The sequence below is a fragment of the Antechinus flavipes genome, chromosome 3, assembly GCF_016432865.1.
Source record: "Antechinus flavipes isolate AdamAnt ecotype Samford, QLD, Australia chromosome 3, AdamAnt_v2, whole genome shotgun sequence".
Taxonomy (NCBI): Eukaryota; Metazoa; Chordata; class Mammalia; order Dasyuromorphia; family Dasyuridae; genus Antechinus; species Antechinus flavipes.
Window position 1 is genome coordinate 300,073,067 of NC_067400.1, and position 24,315 is coordinate 300,097,381.

The following is a 24,315-nucleotide window of genomic DNA, read 5'->3' on the forward strand; positions in this document are numbered from 1 at the left end:
AGTATCCTATATCCAACAACTATCTCAACACATAATTTTGACCTAGAAGAGAGGGCAGTCAGTTCTGAATTACTAAGGATGACTAAATTAACTGTGTCACCATGATCCCAGTTAATGAGTGGAATGTAGTAGTATATAGCAAGGCCCACATATATTATAAAGAAGGGATCAGACCATGTGATGAAGGAAGAATTTCAATTTGGAAGCCCCAGTACTAAGGGCTGTTGTTTGCACTTTATTCTTGAAGATAACCATGACATCAGGAAGGCAATGCCATGACTTGCAAGTGAATTGGATTTAAGTGAAGCAGACCTGTGAAAGTTAGGACCTTCACCCTCTCCTCCAGAATCGTCTGGGTCCAGTGACCAGATATGGAGATTCAGGATGACTGGATGTGGGCTCATATGTAGCGGGAAACTTTGAGCTTTTTAAGTTAAGGTCTTTTCCAGGTTTCAGTTTGCCTGAGATAATGCCCAGTCATTGATTACAGTTAGGCAAGAAATGAGGTAAAGAATGATCTGTTATCAAGTTGAAAAAAAATCCATCTAGGAGAGAAGACTCATGGTTTTTGGCCAAAACCAAAAAAATTGCCATTCACACTCAATCTTTGCCAAATGATAACTAAGTAAAGCTTTCCTGGGAGTTATTGTTGCCTAATCAATGAAAGTCAGAGTGATTTGGGTTTAAAATATGATCTTAAGAAAGAAATCAAATCCACAAAGACAAAGATATCTTGTGAGAAGACAAAGTAAGAAACTATATGAATAGAATTATAAAATGCTTTCTACACAAATAAAAGTCGGATCTAATCTCTTGGGAAAATATCAAATGCTCATAGGTAGGCCGAGCTATATAATAAAAATGACAATACTACCTAAATTAATCTACTTTTTAGTTCCATACCAATCAAACTCCCCAAAAATTATTTTACAGAGCTAGAAAAAATAATAACTAAGTTCATCAGGAAGAACAAAAGGTCAAGAATTTCAAAGGAATTAATGAAAAAAATGCAAATGATGGTGGCTTAGCTGTAGTAGACCTAAAACTATATTATAAAGCAGTGATCATCAAAACCATTTCATACTGGCTAAGAAACAGAATAGTCAATCAGTAGACTATATTAGATTTATAGGGCAAAAATAGCCAATTACTATAGTAATCTAGTGTTTGACGAACCCAAAGACCCCAGCTTTGAGGATAAGAACTCACTATTTGACAAAAACTGCTGGGAAAATTGGATACTAATAGGGCAGAAACTAGGCATTGATCCACATCTAACATCATATACCAAGATAAGATCAAAATGGGTTCATCATTTAAACATAAAGAGTAATATTATAAGCAAATTAGAAGAATAAAGAATAGTTTACCTCTCATATCTGTGGAGTAGGAAGGAATTTGTGGCCAAAGAAGAACTGGAATACATTACTGAATACAAAATAGATAATTTTGATTATATTAAGTTAAAAAGTTTTTGTACAAACAAAACTAATGCAGACAAAATTAGAAGGGAATCAAAAAATTGGAAAACATTTAAATTCAAAGGTTCTGATAAAAGTCGCATTTCTAAAATATATAGAGAATTGAATCAAATTTATAAGAAATCAAGCCATTCTCCAATTGATAAAATGGTCAAAGTATATGAACAATCAATTTTCAGATGAAGAAATTGAAATTATTTCTAGTCATATGAAAAAGTTCTCTAAATCACTATTGAGGAGGGAAAGGGAACCACATGTGCAAAAATGTTTGTGGCAGCCCTCTTTGTAGTGGCAAGAAACTGGGTGGATGTCCATCAATTGAAGAATGGTTGAATAAGTTATGGCATATGAACTGCTATGGAATATTATAAGAAATGACAAGCAGGATGATTTCAGAGAGAAATGGAGAGACTTACATGAAACTGATGCTAAGTGAAATAAGCAGAACCAGATCATTGTACATGGCAACAGTAAGATTATATGATGATTGATTCTGATGAACCTGGCTCTTTTCAACAATGAGATGATTCAGGCCAGTTCCAATGGTCTTGTGATGGAGAGAGCCATCCGCTTCCATAGAGAATACTGTGGAAACTGAGTGTGGATCACAATATAGAATTTTCACTTTTTTGTTGTTGTTGCCTTGCATTTCTTCTCATCTTTTTTCCTTTTTGATTTGATATTTCTTGTGAAGGATGATAATTGTGGAAATATGTATAGAAGAATTGCACATATTTGACATGTATTGGATTATTTGCCTTCTAGGAGAGGGGGTGGGAGGAAGGGAGATAAAAAATTTGGAACACAAAGTTTTGCAAGGGTGAATGTTGAAAATTATCCATGCATATGTTTTGAAAATAAAAAGCTTTAATAAAAAAGATATCTTGTAAGAATTCAGCAATCAGAATTTATATTTCTTGGAGCATAGTACCTACAGATAAGGGTATTATGCCCTATGTGAACAGAAGGAGAAGAGGAATGGAGGAAGAAAAAGAAGAAAGGAAAGGGAAGGGAAGGGGAGGGGAGAGGAGAGGAAAAAAGGGGAAGAGAAGGAAAGGGAAGAGAAGGGGAGAAGAGGGGAAGGTAGGGAAGAGAAGGGAAGGAAGGAGAGAGGGAGAAAAAGAAAGAAGGAAAAACTATCGCCAAACTGGAACTGACCAGTTGGTACCCGAGTTGGACAGCTCCTACTACTTAGAAATTGTTTGTCCTTCATTCTTGAAGATGAATGTGGCATCAGGAAGATGATAAATTACATGTAAGTGAGGGAGGGTTGTGCAAAGTCACCAGCCCCACTTTTTTCTCTGGAGCCATCTGGGTCTGGTGACAAGATATAGATCAGGATGGCTAGAGATATCTTTGGATGCAATGAGAGATGTAGCAATTAGGATTTACAAGACACATGGGGCCTATTATTGGATAGTGTTGCTAGGTAGGCAGTTAACACACAACTGTTTCTTTGCTTCACGCACAAAAGACTTTGTACTAGTGTAATTACCTTGGACACCTCCTCAAGCATATAAAAAGAATCCAGTAAGGGAGGACCCACCCCCTCAGATCTGGCATATTTTCTATTCCACAAAGGTTGTGCCTCTATTCAGGAATCATCTCTATGGGGAAAATGGAGGCAGAAGAGTGGGCTTGGAGCTCACCAGGATTTTGAGCGTGTATCTTTGGACTATGTTTGATAATTGTATTAAATTTATTTATACCCCTTTCTTAGGTAGGGCCAGTCATTTACATCTCTCCAATATCTTTTCCTAAGACAGCTTCTCCAAGGATCCTCAGACACAAATCTATGCATTGTGTTAGTCTTCTGGGCAGTCACTGAACTGAGACTCCAAAATTCAAATCCATGATATATTTTTTCCTAATTCTAAAGTTGCTTGAAAAGCCTTTTTCATCTATCAGCCTTTTTAAAGACCCACAAGTGAAGAAATCTGAATTCTCATGTTACAGTCAAGAACTTAAGTCTTTAAATAATTCAGACTGCAACTATAACATAAGATAATAGATTTAAAGCTAGAATCCAGAGGTTATAAAGATCAAAATGCTTTTTTTTTTGTAGGTAAGGAAACAGAAAAACAGAAATAAAATGACTTGCCTACATCTTATAGGAAGGTGGTGCCATTTGAACTAAGATCTTCTGGCTGCAGAGCTATGGTTCTTTCCACTGCATTAAAATGCTTCCTATGGTTTGAAGATAAAAAACACTAAAATTGTTATTTTTTTGTAAATTCCTTTTTAGTAGCAGTATTTTCTTTTCATTTGAAATTTTTCCTAGGGAAAACATGCATTTTACAGTATCTGTAAATACAAGACTATGTTTACACTGACTTTTGAATTGAGTATATTCTGAAATGTTGGAATACTCATCAAATTCAATGTAATATGCAACAACAGCAAAAGAGAGGAATGTGTTAGTAAACTCTTAAGAAAAGGTAATCCTGTTACTTAGCACAGTGGATATAGTACTAGTCCTGGAGTTAAGAGGACCTGAGTTCAAATCCAGCCTCTAAAACTTATTAGCTATTTAACTCTTGGGCAAGTCACTTAACCCCAATTGACTTCCAAACCTCCTTTTTTTAAAGGAAAAAAAAAGGCAAATCTTTTCTCAAGTGTTTTTTTTTTTTTTTTTTCTGAGTCATTTTTTGGCCTTGTCAACAATATATAGCCATTCCTTCCATCAGGGGCCTCTTCATCAAGGCAACTTCATTTAAATTATCAAGAGAAATCTGATGTCAGAAAAGTCACTCAACTTGAATTCAAAAAACCTAGGTTTTAATTCTCTACTCTCTTGAGTGCTAATTGTTGTGAACTTGGGGGCAAGATCAGGTGGATTTGTTTCTTCACTTAAGAAACAAGGAGATTATGCTTGATGATACCAGGTGCCCCCTCTAGCTCAGAATCCTTGAGTCCTGTGACATCACTCTACTTAAAGCTCTTACAGATCAGCAGGCATCTGCCCAGCTCAGGTGGGGAGTCTTGAAGGGGCCCCTGACTTCCTGTAACAATTTTTGACCTATAGAAGAGAAAAATCACTTTAATATGTCATCTTTGACATTCTTTTATGGTTTCTTTCTAGTGCTATGACAGAGACCAAAAACAAGAGCCTTAAAGAAAGGGGATAGCAATATCCCCAAAAGGAAAACTCTAGAGATCATTGTCTTTATTTTGTTCAGGAGACAGAGCAAAAAGGTTGGAGAATTTTATTGCCTCATTTTCTTTTTCATTAAGAAATTGGTAGGCTGGGTAGTCATGTTTCCCTCCTACTCCTACTTATATCTGTATTGAATCTATGGCAGTGTAAATATAGTGGTGGACCTTTTAAATTTTTTTTAATTCTCTTTATAACTTCTTCAAAAGTCAGATAAAATAATAGTCAAGTTGTAAATGATCTCAAATATTACTTATTTGAATCCTCCATTTTACAGATGAGTTAACAAAGGTCCCAACTGGTTAAGTGATTTACTAGTTAGCCAGTTAGCAAGTAGAGATAGGATTCATGATTACTGATCCAATGTTCTTTTCTCTGCTCTTTGCCTCTTTCTGATGGAAAGGTAAATATTGTTGTTGTTCATTCATTTTAGTAATGTCTCACTCTTCATGACCCCATTTGGGATTTTCTTGGTAAAGTTAGTTACTGGAGTAGGTTGCCATTTCCTTGTCCAGTTCATTTTACAGATGAGAAAACTGAGGGAAACAAGGTGAAGAGTCACACAGCTAGTAAGTGTCTAAGGACAGATTTGAACTCAGAAAGATGAGTCTTCATGTCTCTAGGCCTTGTACTCTATCCACTGCCCCAAGATAAAAATCATTACCCTTATCTTGCAAGTATAAACAAGTATAAAACTTCCCAGAGTTGGGAAGATTTCACCTTAATAATTTAGGGGCAGTTAGGAATAAAACTCTAGTCTTCTAATCTTAATGTCCCCCTAAAGCATTGTCTCCCTATCTTCCAATTTATTAAAATAATGAATGTGTCACTCCTTAGTAAAAACACTTTGCAAATTTTAAAACACTGTGTATGTGCTATTATTATTATTGGGTATTGGAATCTTTTCCTTTTCCCTTTCTGAATGATCATCTATCCACATTGTATGGCTGTCAAAATACTGGAAAGGCAACTGGAAGAGACTGCAGGAAGACAAGAAAAAAAGACAAAGAGGGAAAATCCACTAGGTGATGATTCCCTGGGAAAAAGAAAATACTGAAGGATTTGGCCTTCATCTTACACAAAAAGAGATGGCATAGAGAAGTGGCAAAGTGTCAGAGATGCATCTTCTTCTTGCCTGAAAAACTGGCAGATAAGTTGGTCACATTATGGGGGACCCTCAAAAAGATCAGCAGAGGAATGAAGAGGACCAAAAAATGACCTTCCCTTCCCCATTCTTGTTTTCAATCAAGAGAGTAATTGTGAAAAAGAGGAGTCCTCTACCAGCAGAATCCTCCCAGTTAGAACTATAAATAACTCAGGGGAGTGAAACACATCCATAGAACTAATGAATCTCCATTTTCTCTGCTTTTCTTAATCATCTTTTATTAGAATGGTGTATTTGCAAGTGAAAAATCTGTTCCAGCAAAATGGGCCCATCTTGCTACAATTTCCTAGGTTCCCTCAGTGGGGTAGATGGGCCAAGAGAATGAGACAAGACCCAGATGCAAGACCATGTGGAACCCCATGCGAATACTTACACTGACGGTATTCATGTTTTGTGACCTTTTGACAACAATGTTTTATTTTAAAAGTACAATTAAATCTGTTTGACATTCTAAGTGAATCACTTCTTCTAATGCATGTCAATCAACTTTTATTGCAGAGCTGTTGATTGTCATTTGACATAGATTAGCCTAGGCCCACCATACAGCAATGAATCCTGAAAAAAATTAGGCATGTCAGAAAGATAATAAAAATAAAAAAGTGTGTCCCTATAGAAGTGGTCTGGGCCTTTTTTCATCCAAAGAAGAGGCAGCAATGTAGAAAAATAGAACTCTGGATCTAGAATTAGTACACTTGGGTTTGCAACCCAGATCAGAACCTCATTAACTATGTAACCACAAATAAGTCATCTCAGCTCTCACTTTTTTATATAAAATGGGGATAATGAAGCTCTACTTACCTCACAAGATTGTAATAAAGAAAGCATTTTACAAACCTTTAAGCATTATATAAATGCACATATCTGTGTATACATATTTATGTTTTGTATATATATATATATATATACATTATATATATATATACATCTATTCATATGTGTGATTGTATGTATGTTTATACATAGGGGAAAGAGATGAGGAGAGGGAGAGGAAGAGCAAGTGAGAGAGGAAAAGAAAGAGAAAGAATAAGGGAAGGGAGGAAAAAGAAAGGAAGAAAGGAAAGGAGAGAAGAAGGAAAGGAGGGAAGATAGAAGGAAGGGAAATAGAAAGAGGAGGAGAAAAGGAGAGAGTGAAGGAGAAAAAGAAAGGAGGGAAGAGAAGAGAGAGAAGAGATAGGTTTTTTTTTAAGTTTTCATAAGATACATAGAGTGCAGAATACATCTAGTGAAATGGTTACTTTTATGTATGTGACGTACCTTTTTCTCAATCTCTCTCGTTTTAACCCTTAGTTTTTTGATCTGTGTTTCGGCCGCTTCTGCTCTTTCCTTCGCATTGTCCAGCTCACACTGTTGGGTCTTAAACTGGTACAGATATTGATTGGCTTGTGCTTCCTGTCAATAAACAAGAAGAAGCCACAAGAGCTCAGGTAGTCTGGTACTTTCCTGCTATGGCCACATTGTAAAAAACAAAAACAAAAACAAACAAACAAACCTTGAGAAGTCTGTAACAAGATTGCAACTCCTGAGTTCTGAGCTAAGCCTGTGACATTTCAGTTACATATGCAGGAATTCAGTTTTCAACGCACCAGGAGTTCAAGCTATAAACAAAACAGGCTTTAAAATATCCTTTCTAAAATTCTGATAACAGAACTTCAAGATTATTTGGGCAACAGTAGGTGGAAAACTGGGCCTAGAATCAGGAAGATCTGAGTTCAAATCTGGACTCAAAGTCAATTCTGTTTGCCTCAGTTTCCTCATTTGTAAAATGAGCTGAAGAAGAAAATGGCAAATCACTTCAATACTTTTGCCAAGAAAACCCCAAATGGGATCATGAGGAATTGGACATGATTGAACAACAGAAATCATTTAGTCCAATTCCCTCATTTTAAAGATGAGGAAACTTAGGTCCAGTAGGGAACTGAATTAACCCAATAAATTTAAGTGCTTTGTCTAATATTATACAGATAAGAACCAGAGATTCAAATTCTGATTTTCTGACTCTAATATGGTTCTTAATGTTAGAGCAGGGATTCTTAAAATGTCTTCAGAAGTCAAAAATATTTTTATACTACTACTAACAGGTTTTAATTTCGAATTTGGTAAATTCTAATGTGGTAAATTTCTAAAATGGTAAATATGGTAATATATGATCCACATAAACAAAAGCTCTTGGAGAGGGGTTTCTCATTAATTTTTAAGGGTACAAAAGGGTTCTGAGACCAAAAAACTTGAGAATCATTGCAACAGAACATAAACTTTGCACAAATCAGGTGTGGTAAAACTTTCCCAGAAACCTTAGAGCATAATTATACACGGAATACATCCAATTTTATGTGATTGACAGAAAGCATAGCAGCCAGCAAAGTATAGGGAGACCTCTGGAGATCAGTGAGAATGTAAAACAAAAGGGAGAAGCTCCCATTAAATAACTCTATTTTAATTTGGATTGTGTTTTTGAATATACTTGTGTCACCCAAGTTTGTGTTTGCTAAATACAGTCTTATCTATCCCTCCTATCCCTAAACTCAGTGACTGGTGCTTGATGGTCAGAAAAGGAAACTTTAGCATCAAGAGGAAACAAAGATATATTTGATTAAAAAGATTATTAGATTTCCATTTGTGATTTGGTTTCCTATTTACTTCTATGACTTTTAGGGTGTAGCAAGAATGGGATGACAAAAAATTAAAAGCAGCTGAGCTGATTGTATTGATGACTAGAAAAGGAAAACTTAAATAAGAAGTTTAGAGCATCCTGCAGCAGAAAACAGAATGGGGAACAGAATAGATCATATTCTCTGTCCTCCCAAGAATGGGAAAGGGAGGGGGAAACAATGAGGAATGTTTTACTTATTTAGCAGACACAGGCATTCAAGATCTAGACATAGATAAAATCCAGCTGTTTAATGTGATTCTTATTAACTCCTCTATGCCTATATCTTCTTTAATTGATCTATATTCTATTGATCAATTTTTCTGTATCTTCTTGTGATTGATCTATATTCTATATATCTGTATTCTATTGATATACTTTTCTATATTTCCTTGGGTATGGTCTATATTGTCTAGATCCATATTTTATTGAAAGATTTTTCTACATCTTGTGTTTGATCTATATTATATAGATCTATTTTTCCTATAACTCCTTGAGATCTTGTGTTTGATCTATATTATACACATCTATTTTTCCTATAACTCCTTGAGATTGATCTATAAATTCTATAGATTTCTATTCTATACATTTGATCTATATTCTATACTTCTATATTCCATATATCTCTTTGTGTTTGATTATATTCTATAGATCTATATTTTAATGATCAATTTTCCTGTATGTCTTTGTGATTGGTGTAGTTTATTGTTCTATAATCTTATATCTTCTTGAGATATCTTGAGGTTGATCTATGTTCTGTAGATCTATATTTTACTGGCCTATTTTCCTCTATTTCCTTGTAATTAATCTCCATTTATCTTCTTTTCTTTCCCTGATTGCTAGACTTTCTGTCAACTGCATAAAGTTAAAAAGTATTTTTTTATTTAGAAGTTAGTTGTAATGATTAGCCAAGAGAGTCACTTAAAAGAAGACAAGACTGATGAATTTGGTTGAAGCAACTATGGAGGATAGCAAAGGGAATTTTATGATGACCTGTGGAAAGCTTGGTGTGTCTTTTTCTGCCTGTGGCAGGTAAGACTTAGGTAGACATAAAATGTGAATTAATCTCCATCAGAAGAAAAACTGAAAGGGTTGCAAGAACACATTTTTTTTTTTTTTCTCTTCAGGTTAACGGGGAAAAGTAAGTTCTTTGAAAGAATGAAAGAGGAGAGAAATCTCATCTGTATCAGGAAGTTAAAAGTTAGAAGGAAACACAAAGAAGAGAGAAAATAAAGAGAATGAAATACCTAGTAATGGATATAGAATTCTTCCTGGAGAGAGGATGCTCTTACAATCCAAGGAATGATGTTATGGATAAAATGCTATCAAATGAAAGATCATCCAACAATAATCAGAAGAAGAGATAAGTAATGGTACCAGATGATAACACTCAAAGCAGTTAATTATTGGTCTGACATACACAGATAGGGGGCACAATGGATAGAATGCTAGACCTGAAAGGGGTAAGTCCTGAGTTCAAATTCAGCTTCAGATACTTACTAGCTATAAGATGCCAAGCAAGTCACTTGACCTCTGTCTGTCTCAGTTTCCTCATCTGAATAAAGGTAATAATACTACCTCCTAAGGTTGTTGTGAGGATAAAAGGTAATAGTACTTGTAAATTGCTTTGAAAGCCTTAAATCCCTATAGAAAATGTCAGCTATTATTATATAACAGAGAGGTTTGCCAGCTTCTAGGAGCACATTTCCACAACTGTTAAAATACTGACTACTTAAGACCCATGTGGGGACAAATAATATCCCCAAAAGGAGGCACCTAAAGAGCATTGCTAAAGATTATGAAGTTCCAGGCAAAACACTGGAAACCAAACAAAACACCAGCTGTGCTTCTGAGGTTTTCAATCACTACCACTAATTGAAGGTATGGAATTCAGAAGCGAAAACTAGATTTGAGAAATGAACAGCTGGCTAAGAAGATGGTGTCTGACAGTGGGATCTGGGTTTCTGAACCATGCAAATGTAGGAGTGATGAGCACCTGGCCAGGACTGGAATATCCCTTAAAGGACCTCCAGCCTTGCAACCCTAATCAAGGATGATTCAAACTGAAAAGAGAAGGAGAAACAGAAAATTCCCCCAGTAGATCAGCCAAGCCTGGTATAATAAAGATTAAGAGGCAAATCACTCTTTGGTTTCTTTTTGGAGGAAAATAATCTTGGCCTGGAACAAAAGAACAAAAGTCTTAAGCAAGGAGTAGAAATTAAAGATAAGGGATGATATCATCATCAGTAAGTTCCCATCACCAGACCTGAATGAACTCTATCCCAGGGATAGAACTACAGTTATGAAAGAACTGCACTGAAAGAACTGCAGATATGACTGATTAGCTGCAGTTAGTAATTTTTGAAAGATCTTTGATAATGGAAGAGGTGCTCTGGGACTGGAGAAGGGCAAATGCCCTGCTCAGTCTTTTTTAAAAGGAAGATTGTAGAATCTGCAAATGGTAGGCCAGAGATCTTGACTTCTTTTCTTAGAAAAATGCTATAATACAACACTTAAGGGATAATTTATGAACACTTAGAAAGGGAAGCAAAACAGATTATGACAAATTAACCTAATTTTCTCTATTCCCTCCCCCCAACACTTTGGACAATATAAATCAGGAGAATTCTGTAAACAAACAGATTTCAGCAAAACATTTGGCAAACTCTGAAGTTGTCCTTCTTGTGCATACATGGGAAGTAAGTACCTATTAAGTATCCATTATGTACCAGATACTTTACAAATATTTCATTTGATTCTCACAACACTCCTGGAGGGGGAGAGCCAGATGCTCTGAGGTTTATTATCTCCATTTTGCAGATGAAACTCAAAGCAGAAAGAGATTATCTGATTTACTCAGGGTCACCCAACTAGTAATTGTCTGAAGCAACATTTGAACTCAGGTCTTCCTTTTTCAAGACCCATCTCTATCTGCTGTCATCTGGCTACAGGAAGGTGGATGTAAGTGAATGTTCAGATCTTAAAAAATGTTATTGATAACTTGAAGTCTCTAGAGGAGTGCCCCAGAGCTTGTTCTTGGTGCTGCATCATTTAACATTTTCACCAATATTCTGTATGAAATACTTTTAATATATTTGTACATGATTTCAAACTGAGAAAGATTACCAAAACTTTGAATAATAGAGTCAGGACCCAGAAAAAGCTTTATAGATGCAACCATGTGTTAGATTAAATTAAATAAAATTTAACAGCGATGAACATATTTTTCTATGTATATTTTAAATCAATTTTATAACTAAAGGATGGAGGAAATATATCCAGAGACAGCCCCTGTGAAAAAGATCCAGGGTTTTTAGTGGACCATAAGCTTGAAAATGGGACAACAGAGTTTAGAAATGTAATGCTATTGTGGAATGCATTGAGAGGCAGAGGGCTCACGAAGAGGGCAGGAAAATTTCTGTTATTCTCTGCCTTGGTTAGACTATATAGAAAGTAATATGTTTAATTCTGGTTGCCATATTTTAGGAAGGAAATGACAAGAGAAAAAATCCTACCAGAATATAATCAGAATAGTAATAACTCTAGAGAACATGACATAGGAGACTAGGATGAAGAAAATTGGGGACATTCGACTGTGGGAAGAAGAAATGCAGATCGAATAAGACAGCAAGTATTTAAAGGGCTGTTATCTGGATTAGAGTTGTGTCACTTGATACCAGAGTTGTTGTTAATCCTTTGTTCTCTTAAGAGCACCAATGACATCAGGAGAGTGATATTTGATTTACAAGTGGATTTAGGTGAGACAGAGCTGTGCAAAGTCATCAGCCTCATTCCTGCTCCAGAGTCATCAGAGTTCAGTGGCAAGATATACATAAAGAAGATGCGTGATGACCCTGAATGCAGTGGGAGATACTTGCCCTTTTTAAGCTAAGGCCCTTCCCAGTTCTCAGTTTGTATGAGGCAATATCCATTCAGTGATTAAAGGATAGGTAACAATTGAGGCAAAAGATGTCCTAGTTTGACTTCACAAAGACATGCAGAATTTCTGGCCAGAACAGAAACAATGGCTAAGAGCACTCAAGAGCCAACAATACCCAAACAATGACCAAGTGAGGCTTGGATTAGAACCTATTATTGGCCAGTCAGTGACAGCCTGAGTGATTTGGGTTTAAGGTATAGTCAAATAGTTCCATTTAAATCCCAAGGTTTACCAGTGCTATAGTTCAAGAAATCAAATGAAAAGTACATGAACAAGAATAAGAAACAATACATATAAACTATAGACAGGCAGATTCAGGTTTAACATCCTAACATCCTAACAAGGGGATGGGCTTCCTCAAAAGATGATAGCTTTCCTGCCTGAAGAGTTCTTAAAGAAAAGACTGAATGACCACTTGGGCATGTTACAGAAGGTACTTTGAAATAAGGACAAGTTGAACTACATGATTTCTGAGGTCCTTCCAACTATGAGATTCTTTAAGTCTATGCAAGTAAAACAGTATGTTTCTTGCAACTTATAATTATATCTAAGGCCCTCCCACCCCAAAATGTTTTAGCTAGCTTGCATAAAACTTACACACCCGCCATGATAGATTACTTTTCTTTGAGACAGTGCTATCTCTAAGAGTCCTCAGCTAATATGTCACCCCTTCAAAGGTATGTGGACTTGTCATCATTTTATAAACACTTTATTAAAGATTAGATCATTACATTAATTTTCCAGGTGACAACTGCATGGGAATAGTCACAAAACAGTTAAGTTTGATTAGAAAGAGTGATTGCCCCAGTACTTACCACAGCTTCTACTTGGTGTTTGTAACTTTTCACTTTTAACTGCAGTTTATCTATCAGAGTCTGCATTTTATTTAGATTTTTTTTATCTTCCTCTGCCTGAAAGACAAGAGGACATAAATGAAGATAATTTAGGCAGGACTAGCAGACCCATGAGGTTGGGAAAACCTTTACATTATGAGTAAACAGTGCAATTACTTCTTCTTAAACATTTTTGTTAATGAGTTAATCATTTATTCAACTGAATAATTTCTGTTGCTCTGATGCACAAAATAAGCATTTTTAATTCTTCAAATTCTTATATGATCTCTCTCTGTCTCTGTCCTTGTCTCTCTTTCTCTGTCTCATTATCTCTATTTCTTTCTGTCTTTGTCCCAATTTCTTTCTGTCTCTTTGTCTCTGTTCATCTTTGTCTCTCTTTTTTTCTTACTGATTCAACTAAACATATCTTAGCAAATAATTCAGAAAAAGATTGTTAGATTGGAAGCTAAAGGACTAGGATTCAAATCCATCTTTCTTCCAGCCAAATCATTTAATCTTTCTGGGTTTAGTTTTTTTTTTTTTTCTTTTTTTTCTGTTAAATGGAAGGGTTGGAGTAGATGATCTTCAGAGTCCCTTCTAGCTCTAAATCTATCATATTAAAATTCTTAAATCTTTATCAATAGTCCTGACTTTCTACTTATGCTACATATCCATGTTGCCAACTGTATAGTTGTATACTGTATACTGTATGGATACTTTGATTTCAGTTTTGGTTATGTTGAGTTGAGAGTTATTTACGTCATTTCCCAAACCAACATTCCTGCTCTACTTTCCTGAGTTCAGTGATAGTTATAAACATTCTGTTTGTAGTTTTCCCCACATCTATTTACTCTTCCCTCCAATAATTCTTCACTGAGGCTAGACTTATCTCCCTGAAAACTTTTCTTGGTCATTTCAGTTCTCATCCTTTAACCTACAGTGGCTCCCCATTGCCTACTTGACCAAGTTCAAACTCCTCTGCTTGCTTCTCAAGGTTTGCCATGATGTACTCTAACTCTATTCATTTAATTTTACTTCTCACTACTCCTTAACATAGACTTTGTAGTCTACATAGACTGAATTACTCACTATTCACCACATTTTTAAAAACTGGACCTATAAAGCATAAGAGATTATATCTAGTTGTGTATAGGTGCAGAAAATGTTCTATTATCTGATTCTGTTCCTATTTTTTCTGTGTTGTTGTATGTCTTAATTAAATGCTTTTGCTAACTAGATTTATGTATCTCTGGCTATTATCTAGCAAGAAATGAAGACTTGGGCTATGAACTGAATAGTCATTACTATTCAATATTATATAATAGTAAAAAGATACTACCGGGGGTGTTGGTATCAGTAAAGGAAAAAAACCCCACAAAACACCTCTAAGTTTAACTGATATCAATAAATCAAGCTAAGTTTTATAACATTTAATGATTTCAGAGGTGAAAATTTAACTAATTTTTACTAAATAAATTAATAATCACACTAAAAAATTAATAACCAGCTCTTGTAAGTTAAAAAAAGCTGATTCCACATGCTTCTGGACTAAGCTATCCTTGCATATAAAAACAAAGATTGTAAACAAGTAAATAAGAAATCATTATTTAAAAGACTGAAAAATGGAGGAAATTGTATGTCTTTGGTATTTTTTCAGTAGTAAAGTTTCTCATAGGCAGAAACAAGAACAATGAATGGGAAAATACAATCATCTTATTTAATAAGGAACCCAATTCTTCTTCAGTGGCATACACATGAGTTAAGAAAACAGTTGCTTCATCATTCTCAGAAGCATATCAGCACAACAAGGCAAACAACAAACTCCTCCTTCAAGTTTTTGAAGAGCTTAGCTGGCTACATGAACCATTAGGTACTTCCTAGTATCTTATAGAAGGATCAGAGTTAAGCAAATTGGAAGGGAGCCTTACTGCTTCCCCCACCCTTTTTTAAAACCAAACTCCTTTTTTATAGCTGAGGAAACTAATAGATATTAAGCAGCCTGCCCAAGATCAAACAAGTGATTAGTTTTAATTCTGGGATTCAAACCCAGATCCTCTAAGTCTAAACCAAAATACTTTTAATTGTACCACTGCCACTTTCCATTCTTAGCTTAGTCTAGAGAAATATCTGATTCCAGGATTAGTTACACTTTCTTGACAAGGATTGAAGGGAAAACTGTGCAAGTAATGGCCATACTTTGTATTCCCTGAGCATATTCCCTCTGAAAACATCACAGCCCTTCAGAAACATTATCTACTGCCAATTACTAACACCATCCTCCCTGTTATAGAGGTGGAGAAATGTTGGCATGGAGGTCAGACAAAGAATCCGAAGCAGGGACCAGAATAGAAGCCTGGTCTCCTGACTCCCAGATGGGCCAGTTCCAGCCTGTAGCAGCTAGATACGTATCAAGCATCCTTTATCTGAGTAAGGTCTATAAATTACTGCTTTATACTTTTTTTTTGCCTTTCTACTTTGAAATTAGCAAGTGAACTGTACTGTACAATGTGGCTAGAGTAAGATGGGGACTTTTGGTCTGTATGGGTGTACTTTTCCCCCCAAATGATTTTCATTTTCTCTGGCCTATTTTTTCTTTCTTAAATGCATTGCAGTTGTAGACTTGTATTATTATTTTAGAGATGCTGAAGTCAACTTGTGAGATCTTTGGAGGTATGATATTTTTTTCTGTATGCAAAGGGGGGAAAAAGACAACGACCAGCACATCACCTTTGGATAAAATCTACAATATTAATAAAGTCCCATGAGATGTCATTGAATATCTGAGCTGATAAATAGTCTCCTTGTATTGTATATACATTGTAACATAGATCCTTAAGCTGTTCCATATCTTTGAATTTTTGTGAAACCTGAAAATGCAGAGCAGAATTGACTATTGCCTTTACTTCAGTCCAGTTTCCTCTTAAGCATCTCATTGTAGCTAATTTGGCTGGCCTGCCATTCTCTTCATTTATACCACGCAGCTTCACAGAGAAAGTCATCTTTCTGGGGGAGCTGTAGACACCAACTGTGAAAAATGACTTGAGTATATAAATAGCTTTTCACTTTTAATTGTGGCTTGCCAGTCAGTCTTGTTTCCTGAGAGCTCTAAAAGGGGAGGGGGCCATCCATACCACTAATAGCATGGGAGACCAGCAAGAGTGAGTCAGTATCTACAAGTGGTACCCATAAGGATGGAGAGTGAAAGCAGTAGAAGAGAGAAAGCCATTTTAGATTTGAAAGATTATATTTCTTCCTAAGGGAGGGATCAGCAACTGATAAAGCATAACAAAAACAACAACAATAATATTTATTTAGTGTTTTAAGGTTCACTAAATACTTTACACTACTGTCTCATTAAATTCTCATAATTCTGTGAAGTAAATGATTTCATTTATCTCCAATTTACAGATGAGGAAACTGAGTCTAAGTGACAACTTACCACCCAACAGCTCATGGGTAATGTTTGAGGGAGGATTCAAACTCAAATCCTCCTGACTCTAAATCCAAGATTCTATCTACTGTATTACCTCACTGTCTCAAACAATTTTCCCACAGTACCTGATAGGTTAGCTCCATGATGGACCTCTCAAATTTACGGGCTCCATTCTGGGCTTCAGAACTTCGACGTACTTCACATTCTAGTTTATTTTCTAGTTCACTGATCTGCAACCAAAACATTACTTCAGTCTATTGGTTAATGGGAAAATGGGTATTTCATTGGCCAGTCCAAAAAATCATTGGATGGGGGTAATTAAGGGATGCTGTAGAATTTCTTTGTATTGTAGTCATTAAAAATATAGCCCTCTGTTTGGGAAAATTATTTTTCTTGAAGACAGGACCAGAGCTGAAAGGGACTTTTGAAATGTTAAAAGTCCATTTATTAACCATGCATGAATAAACCTATCTCTCCCAGGGTTCAAAATCTAATTCAGATGTGAGAAAGATCTAAGATTTCCCTCTGTTCAGTTATGGCATCTAAGATCCAAACAATGAAATTCATAATCAAGCAAAGCATAGACTTTAGATTTATGGTCTGTATACCTACAAATATCATTTGAGATGTAGCATTGATACAATAACAATGTTGAAGACAGCATGCAGTAGAGAGCTACAAGACCCAGATTCTTATATTTTTAACCTTGTGATCCTAGACAATTTGCCAATTATTTCCATTTTACAGATGAAGAAACTGAGGTATAAGAAGATTGGATATCTGTACTGTTTGCTTCATAAGGCTGTTATAAGGAAGACTCTTTGTAAGATGGATTTGCAATTGAATAATATTTTGTTTTATAGTGTGATTCAAATAAGGCAGATATTACAAATCATATAACAACCAATGATTTTCAAAATCATTTTGAAAATGTAAACAAAATGCTATACAGACATCATCTCATTCAATCCTCATAACTGTGAAGGAGATATATTACTGCTGAGGTCATTGAGGCTCAGAGAAATTAAGTGACTTGTAAAGTTTTGAAGGCAGAATTTGAATCCAGGTCATCTTCACTCCAAATCCAATGCTATGTGTGCCATGATGTTATTGTAATCCAGGACATTAATGCATAAATAAATAGATGGATTGATAGAAATACTCACACATATACATCTATACATATATTTGTATATGTATGTATATGTGTATATGTGTACATACATGCTTGTGATATATTGTATAAAGCTATTATAGTACAGAACCATTATATGTAACATATTAATGGTCTGATATATACAAATATATGTATGCATATATATACACACATGCATAAAGTATTTTACACATTTACACAATTATATATAATGATCTTGTACATACATATGTGTGTAGACACACATATACATATGTATGTATTTACTTATTAATTTCTACCACAAAATGCCTAAAATAAGTGGGAAGATATAATATTCTACCACCTTGCCCCTTAACCACCTATTTATCCCACGACCATTTTGAACCACCTAATACAAAGGCTTGAAAACAATGAGGGAAAAACTAAAAGGCTAGGCATCCTGTAAGCTTTAAATATTCTCATAGGGGTCAGACTAGGAGGGCCTATAACTTGGGACAAAAAAGAAAATTCCTTGAGGTTTAGGGAAGGGATTTCCTGATAAGGATTGGAGCTGTCCAAATAGCAAAAAGTGGCCAAATGTGGAGCTAAGATTCAAGACTCCTTCCTTTTTTTGATTGAGCTTTAAGCACTTGCACTATGCCTTATTTGTGGTCCTAACATATCTCCAGCTGTCTAATAAAATTCCAATTCAAAGTCAAACCCATACCTTGGATTCCAGTTTCTGGACATGCTTATTGCCCCCCTTCAGAGTACTCTGTTCAGCATCTTCTAGTCTTTTTTTTAAGTCCATAATGCTCTGTTCCATGTTGGTTCTTATCCTTTCCAAGTGAGTACAGGTATACTGTTCTTTCTTCAAATTCTCTGACAACAATGCTGCCTGGATTAAGAAAAATATGATATTTTCCACCAGCCAACTCTTCTTACAATGGGTATAGTAAATAAGTGTACTGAATTAGGAAGATCTGAGTTTAAATCCTGCCTTAGCCTCTTACTAGTGACATGACCCTGGGAAAGTTAATGAACATGTCTATATTTCAGTTTTCTTTGATGTAAAATAAAGCAATTGATTCATCTCCTGCCAGAGAGGCAATAAACTCAAAACATAGTGATATATATTTTTGTGCATTGTCAATGTAAAATTTATTTTACTGTGCATGATGTAGGTTTTGCTTTTGCCTTTTGAGTTGGTTGGTTGGTTTGTTTAGTGGAAAGAGTAATGGCAGAGACCTTACAAATTTATGTAAATTTCTTTTTAAATATTAATAAAAATGAGGTAGTTGGACTCAATGGTCTCTAAAATACTGTCTATTAAATCCATAATCCTATTGTTGTATTTTCAGGGTTGGTGGAATGGTAGGCCTCACTACCCCTTTTTTTCTCTCTTTCTTTTAGCCTCTCTGCAATTACTGCTGGCTCTGCCACCTTTCCGTCTCTCCAAATTATGCCTGGTTTAGATTTGGGGAATAGCTGGAAAAAGAACAAACTCAAGGCTTCATTGCAGCCCAGATTGGCACTATCACACAAGATCATAGATGTGCATCACATGGAAGATGACAAATTCTGCTATATATATTGAGCCAAAGACAACATGGACATCTTTGCAGTGAACTCTAGGGAAGGAATAGAAAAATCTGGATTAAAAATGGATTTCTTTTTTTGGTTAAGAAAATAATACACATACACACGTGTATCTTCTCTATAATCTAGAATCTTAGATTCTTTTCAAGAATAATAAGAGCTAGAGAGACTTGTCCTTGTATACCAATCCTATGAGAGGCAAGTCTTGAACTCAAGTCTTCCAGACTCTGAATTAAGATCTCTTTCCATTATTCTGTATTGTCTATTCCATTATGTTAACATGTCACAATTTACTCTACCATTCATCCTAAATTCTTTTTTATGACTCAGTGAAAACTATTAACTGTAGCCTTCAATAACCTCACATCAGGTCATTTATTCCTAGTACCTATAAGGAGATCAGAATTGAGTTCACTCATTTGTAAAGCATATCCCTCACTTTAGCCTGACGGACATTTGTGTTGTCTTTTGTACTTCATTAAGAGCTATCCTTCATGTAACAGGCCCTTGGAGCACTGCCCTTAAGAATTAAAGCTTATCTATTTGTCAAGTCCCAAGCCATCTGCCTAACACCAACCATGTGAGAGATCTCAAGAAAGACAGAGAGGACATAGCATGATTGCCTGTGATGTCTCCAGATGGCCCTATGCAGAGCTGGTTGAGACTGAATGGATTTGTGCAGAGGGTGTGGAGCAGTTTTCAATTCTTGAAATTGTCAAGGACAACTTAATAAGATATCAGTGTTAGAAGGAGTTTCAGCTTTTTATAACCTGCAACTGCATAAATTTGTCAGGGACAGGAAAGACGAGAGAGAATTCAGCAGAGAAAAGCTACACTCCACAAATATTCAGATAATTATTTTTTCTTGAATAGCAAATACATTTTCAAGCCTTCTCAAGTCACCACCCATTTCCCTCCTGCTTTGATTCAAAATTTCTGAGCAACAATCCTTGTCCCCATCCCAAACTTTCTATTGAGAGTTCCAGACTAAGCAATGGGATACCTGTTGGGAATTTAGTGAAAGTCTTTAGAGGTTTGTTGATCAAATCAAGGTATAACTGAAAATTCTTGTGATGGTTGGTGAGGGAGAAGGCAAGTGTTTGGGAATCACAGAAGATAATCCATCCTCCTGATATACAGACCTCACCCCTGTGACATGATCAGTAATTCCTGACCATCCAACCTATGGGAAAAATGGGGATGTAGAAGGTGGTGAGTGATGGAAAAGAGAGAATATGGTTACAAAATCTTATCAGTGGAAGCCCAGATATGGGAAAGGGCATGCGGAAGAAATACCCTTTGGATGTTGGCATTCTAAGAAAAAGCATCCCAGTTGCTTTGTGCTAGTTATGATTCTGCTTGTGGGACTCTTAACAATCTAGAAGCAAACCTTCATTAAATAATAATTTCACTGAATTTCTCCCTCTTTCTCTTGGGAGAAAGTGCCAGGTTTTTGCATGATTTCAAGATAGTACTATTGTCAATAGAAGAGAAATACTTACATTTTCACAAAAGAAAAATACTGAAAGTTTTTCAAACTCCCAAATCTTTCTTTACTAGACTTCTCTTGCCTCCCAGGAGAGGTACAAGTTACTTTTTTTTTAAATGCAAGCAGAATACTTTCCACTGATTGACACAAACCATTACTGATTTTTGGCAAATAGCTATTTGAAAATCATTTGCAAAGAATGGCAGGAAGTTTATGGTGTTTCTAGAATACAAGATATATCAATCCTCAAGACAAATGGTTTGCACACCTTTTTTTGCTTTCTTCTCATAAAAGATTTTTACATGGATCAATTTAATTATCCTTATTACTTGATGAAAGAGTTAAGAGAAAGCTGTAATTAGATCAATTTTTCAAATAGATTTAGATATAGAGAAACCAATCAAATTATTCCTGATTAAGAAACAAGGGAATAGCAGAGACACTACCCTAGTTTGTTGCCCTGTATTTGATACTGTCCCTTAACCATCACCCAAGACTGCCTCTGGAAAATAGTGGAGAGCCAACTTCTCCTTACATCAGTAATTGCCTTCTTAGCTTTTTCTTCAGCACTCTGACGTTCTTCTATTGCATCTTCTAATTCTTTCTTTATGCGAGCAGTATCAGTCTCCCATTTTTTCTTCAAGGTGAGCAGGCCTGTATTCTAAAAAAAGGAAGGAAAGAAGGAAGGAAGGAAGGAAGGAAGGAAGGAAGGAAGGAAGGAAGGAAGGAAGGAAGGAAGGAAGGAAGGAAGGAAGGAAAGAAGGAAAGAAGGTAAGAAGGAAGGAAGGAAGGAGAAAATAAAAGAAGGAAAGAAAAAGTAGAAAACCACCTTAGAACTGCCTAAAAATAACTGCACAGAATCCCACAATTGATTAATTCATAGCAAAATCAAATCAGCACTGGGGAAGATAGATGAATACATATAAGTAGGAGGGACCAATTGGGGCTTTGTCCCAGGATAGTAACATTCAACTGTAAGCTTCCTCCCTATCATGGAATATAGCTCATCACTCCAGCATTTTACAATCATCTGATAGGAAAATGCCATCTAGTGAGCATCAAAGATGATATATAAGCCTGAGGCTTCTGACTCTTGAGCCTATATTCTTTCCATTGTACCATGTTGCCTCCCCTATGACAGGGATTAAGGTCGGATTTATTTGGGGGGTGGGGTGGGGATGCCTTCCCCAAGAGGATTGCTCCTGACTTGAAGAGGGAGCTGTTCTCTACCAACAAAATATCTGATCTGAATCAATGCAAAGTGATGTCTTCCATCATTTCCAAAAAGTGGAAACATCCTAGAAAATGTATCTTGACTTCTCATTTGTGAGAAATTTGGGTGCATACCCAGCAGTCCTTGATGTAGTAAGGAGTCACTGTCCTTGGATCAGAAGTTGTATTCAAATGGAGATACCTCACAGAGACTGGGGAAGTTTCCTGTCTTTGGCTTCTTTCTTTCTTCCCTTTCCTATCCCCACTTCAATTTCTTTTTGTCTCTTGTCCACTGCAAAGTGGCAGACAGAGAATCCTATCTTGTTCTTTCTCTAGCTGATTCCCTACTGGCAATCTCCATTACAATGCTGGATTCTGCCCTTCTTTCAATGGCTCTAGCACAGTAGATCAAAGGTCTTATAGCTGCTAATTTTTAGCCTGAATGTATGAGCACAGATTTACTAAGGGTGTGATGATGTCTAGATCAAAGAGAGTGCCTTGTACATAAAGGCTCCATATGGCAATTTCTCACCCATTATCATTTCATTAATTCCCCCTAACCTTCTTATTGTCAGGATTAAAGCTCAGAAATAGAAAAGGATCTATTCTAGCCTTATGGCTAGTCCCTTACTTTCTCCATAGGAGGATTCATTGACAATACGTCTTTTCCTTGAATCTTTTCATATTATAGTCCTAACCAAGGCCATGTTTCTCTTTTGGTTCTTATTTCTGTAGGCATATTCAGTAGGAAGGGAACTGTACTTAGAGCTATGTATTTTCAAGATGCTGGTAATATAGGTTAGGGTTTCTGAAACTTTTTCTACTCATGATACTTCATCTGAGAAATTTCTACACCACCCCAGTTATGTAAGTATATACAATAGGTATACAAGTCAAAAATTTACTGATAATAATCATAATCAATCATAAATCATACAGCCCCCACATTCGGTTATGTAATCCCATATGGGTTCATGACCCACAGTTTAAGGAGCTTTGATATAGATAGTAGCCCACTTTAGAGAATCAGCATAACATAATGGATAGAGAGCCCCTCAGAATCAAGATATCTTAGGTCTGAGGCTCCACCTTTGATCTCTACCAATCATATGACCTTGGATAAATAAACTAAGAGCTTAGAGCTTAGCACAGTGCCTGGCACACTGCAGTGTTTAATAAAATTTAACTTAACCTTTAATTTGCCCTGAGCAAATCTCTGACTGATTTGCAGAATTATTGTACATCTGTGTTGGTAGTAGGGATTTCCTCACCAGAGTGTTCTCAACACCAATATACAATCACAGGTATGTCATTTTATATATTACTGAAAAGTTGTGTATAAAATGAATGGCATTTTCCCAGAACCATAAAACATCGGAGTTAGAAGGGAACTTTAAAAAAATATATATAGTTTAACCTTTTCCTTTTGTGGACAAGGATACTGACTACCAGGGTCACTAGAGAAGTTGACTTTGCAAAAGGAATAAGTATGGGAATCTTTTCTTTTTATTATTATTATTATTTTAATAGTGTTTTATTTTTCCAAATACATGTAAAGATACTTTTCAACATTTATTTTTGTAAAACTTTGTGTTCCAAATTTTTCTCCCTCTCTCCCCCTCTATCCGGCTCCCCAAGACAGCAAGAAATCCAATATAGGTTAACATGCACAATTTTTCTAAATGTATTTCCAAATTCATCATGCTGTGCAAGAAAAATCAAATCAAAACGGGGGAAAAGACATGAAAAAAAAAACAACAACAAGCAAACAACAACAGCAGCAGCAAAAAAAAAGTGAAAATACTATGCTTTGATCCATAATCAGTCTCCATAGTTCTCTCTCTGGACGCAGATGGCATTTTCCATCACAAGTCTATTGGAATTGCCTTGAATCACATCACTGTTGAAAACAGCCAAGTCCATCATAGTTGATCATCACATTATCTTGTTGTAGCTGTGTATAATGTTCTCTTGGTTCTGTTCACTTCATTCAGCATCAGTTCATGTAAGTCTGTCCAGGCTTTTCTAAAATCAGCCTGCTTATCATTTCTTATAGAACAATAATATTTTATTATGTTCATATACCATAACTTATTCTGCCATTCCCCAACTGATGGGCATACACTCAATTTTCATTTCCTTGCCATTATTAAAGGGGCTGTTACAAACATTTTTGTACATGTGGGTTCCCCTCCCCTCTTCTATGATCTCTTTGAGATATAGACTATGAACAGTTTTTCAATGA

General features: G+C 35.8%; 1 protein-coding gene across 4 annotated transcripts in view; it reads right to left on the minus strand.

The window, feature by feature from the left end:
* MYH15 (myosin heavy chain 15) overlaps positions 1-24,315 on the minus strand; it is a 93,518-nt gene that overhangs the window by 12,884 nt on the left and 56,319 nt on the right. For 2 of the 4 annotated variants that reach the window (XR_007951877.1, XM_051985248.1), the window contains exons 16-20: positions 21,394-21,519; positions 18,498-18,668; positions 16,779-16,883; positions 13,203-13,298; positions 7,055-7,189 (exon numbers count right to left, since the gene is read on the minus strand). Coding sequence is in view for 1 of the 4 variants with exons in the window: in XM_051985248.1 (XP_051841208.1) it covers positions 7,055-7,189; positions 13,203-13,298; positions 16,779-16,883; positions 18,498-18,668; positions 21,394-21,519 (633 nt within the window). In the remaining 3 variants the exon portion in view is untranslated. Of the gene's footprint in view, positions 1-1,370; positions 1,429-7,054; positions 7,190-7,289; positions 7,396-13,202; positions 13,299-16,778; positions 16,884-18,497; positions 18,669-21,393; positions 21,520-24,315 lie in introns of those variants that run through there. The other 2 variants (XR_007951878.1, XR_007951879.1) reach the window with 2 other exon arrangements.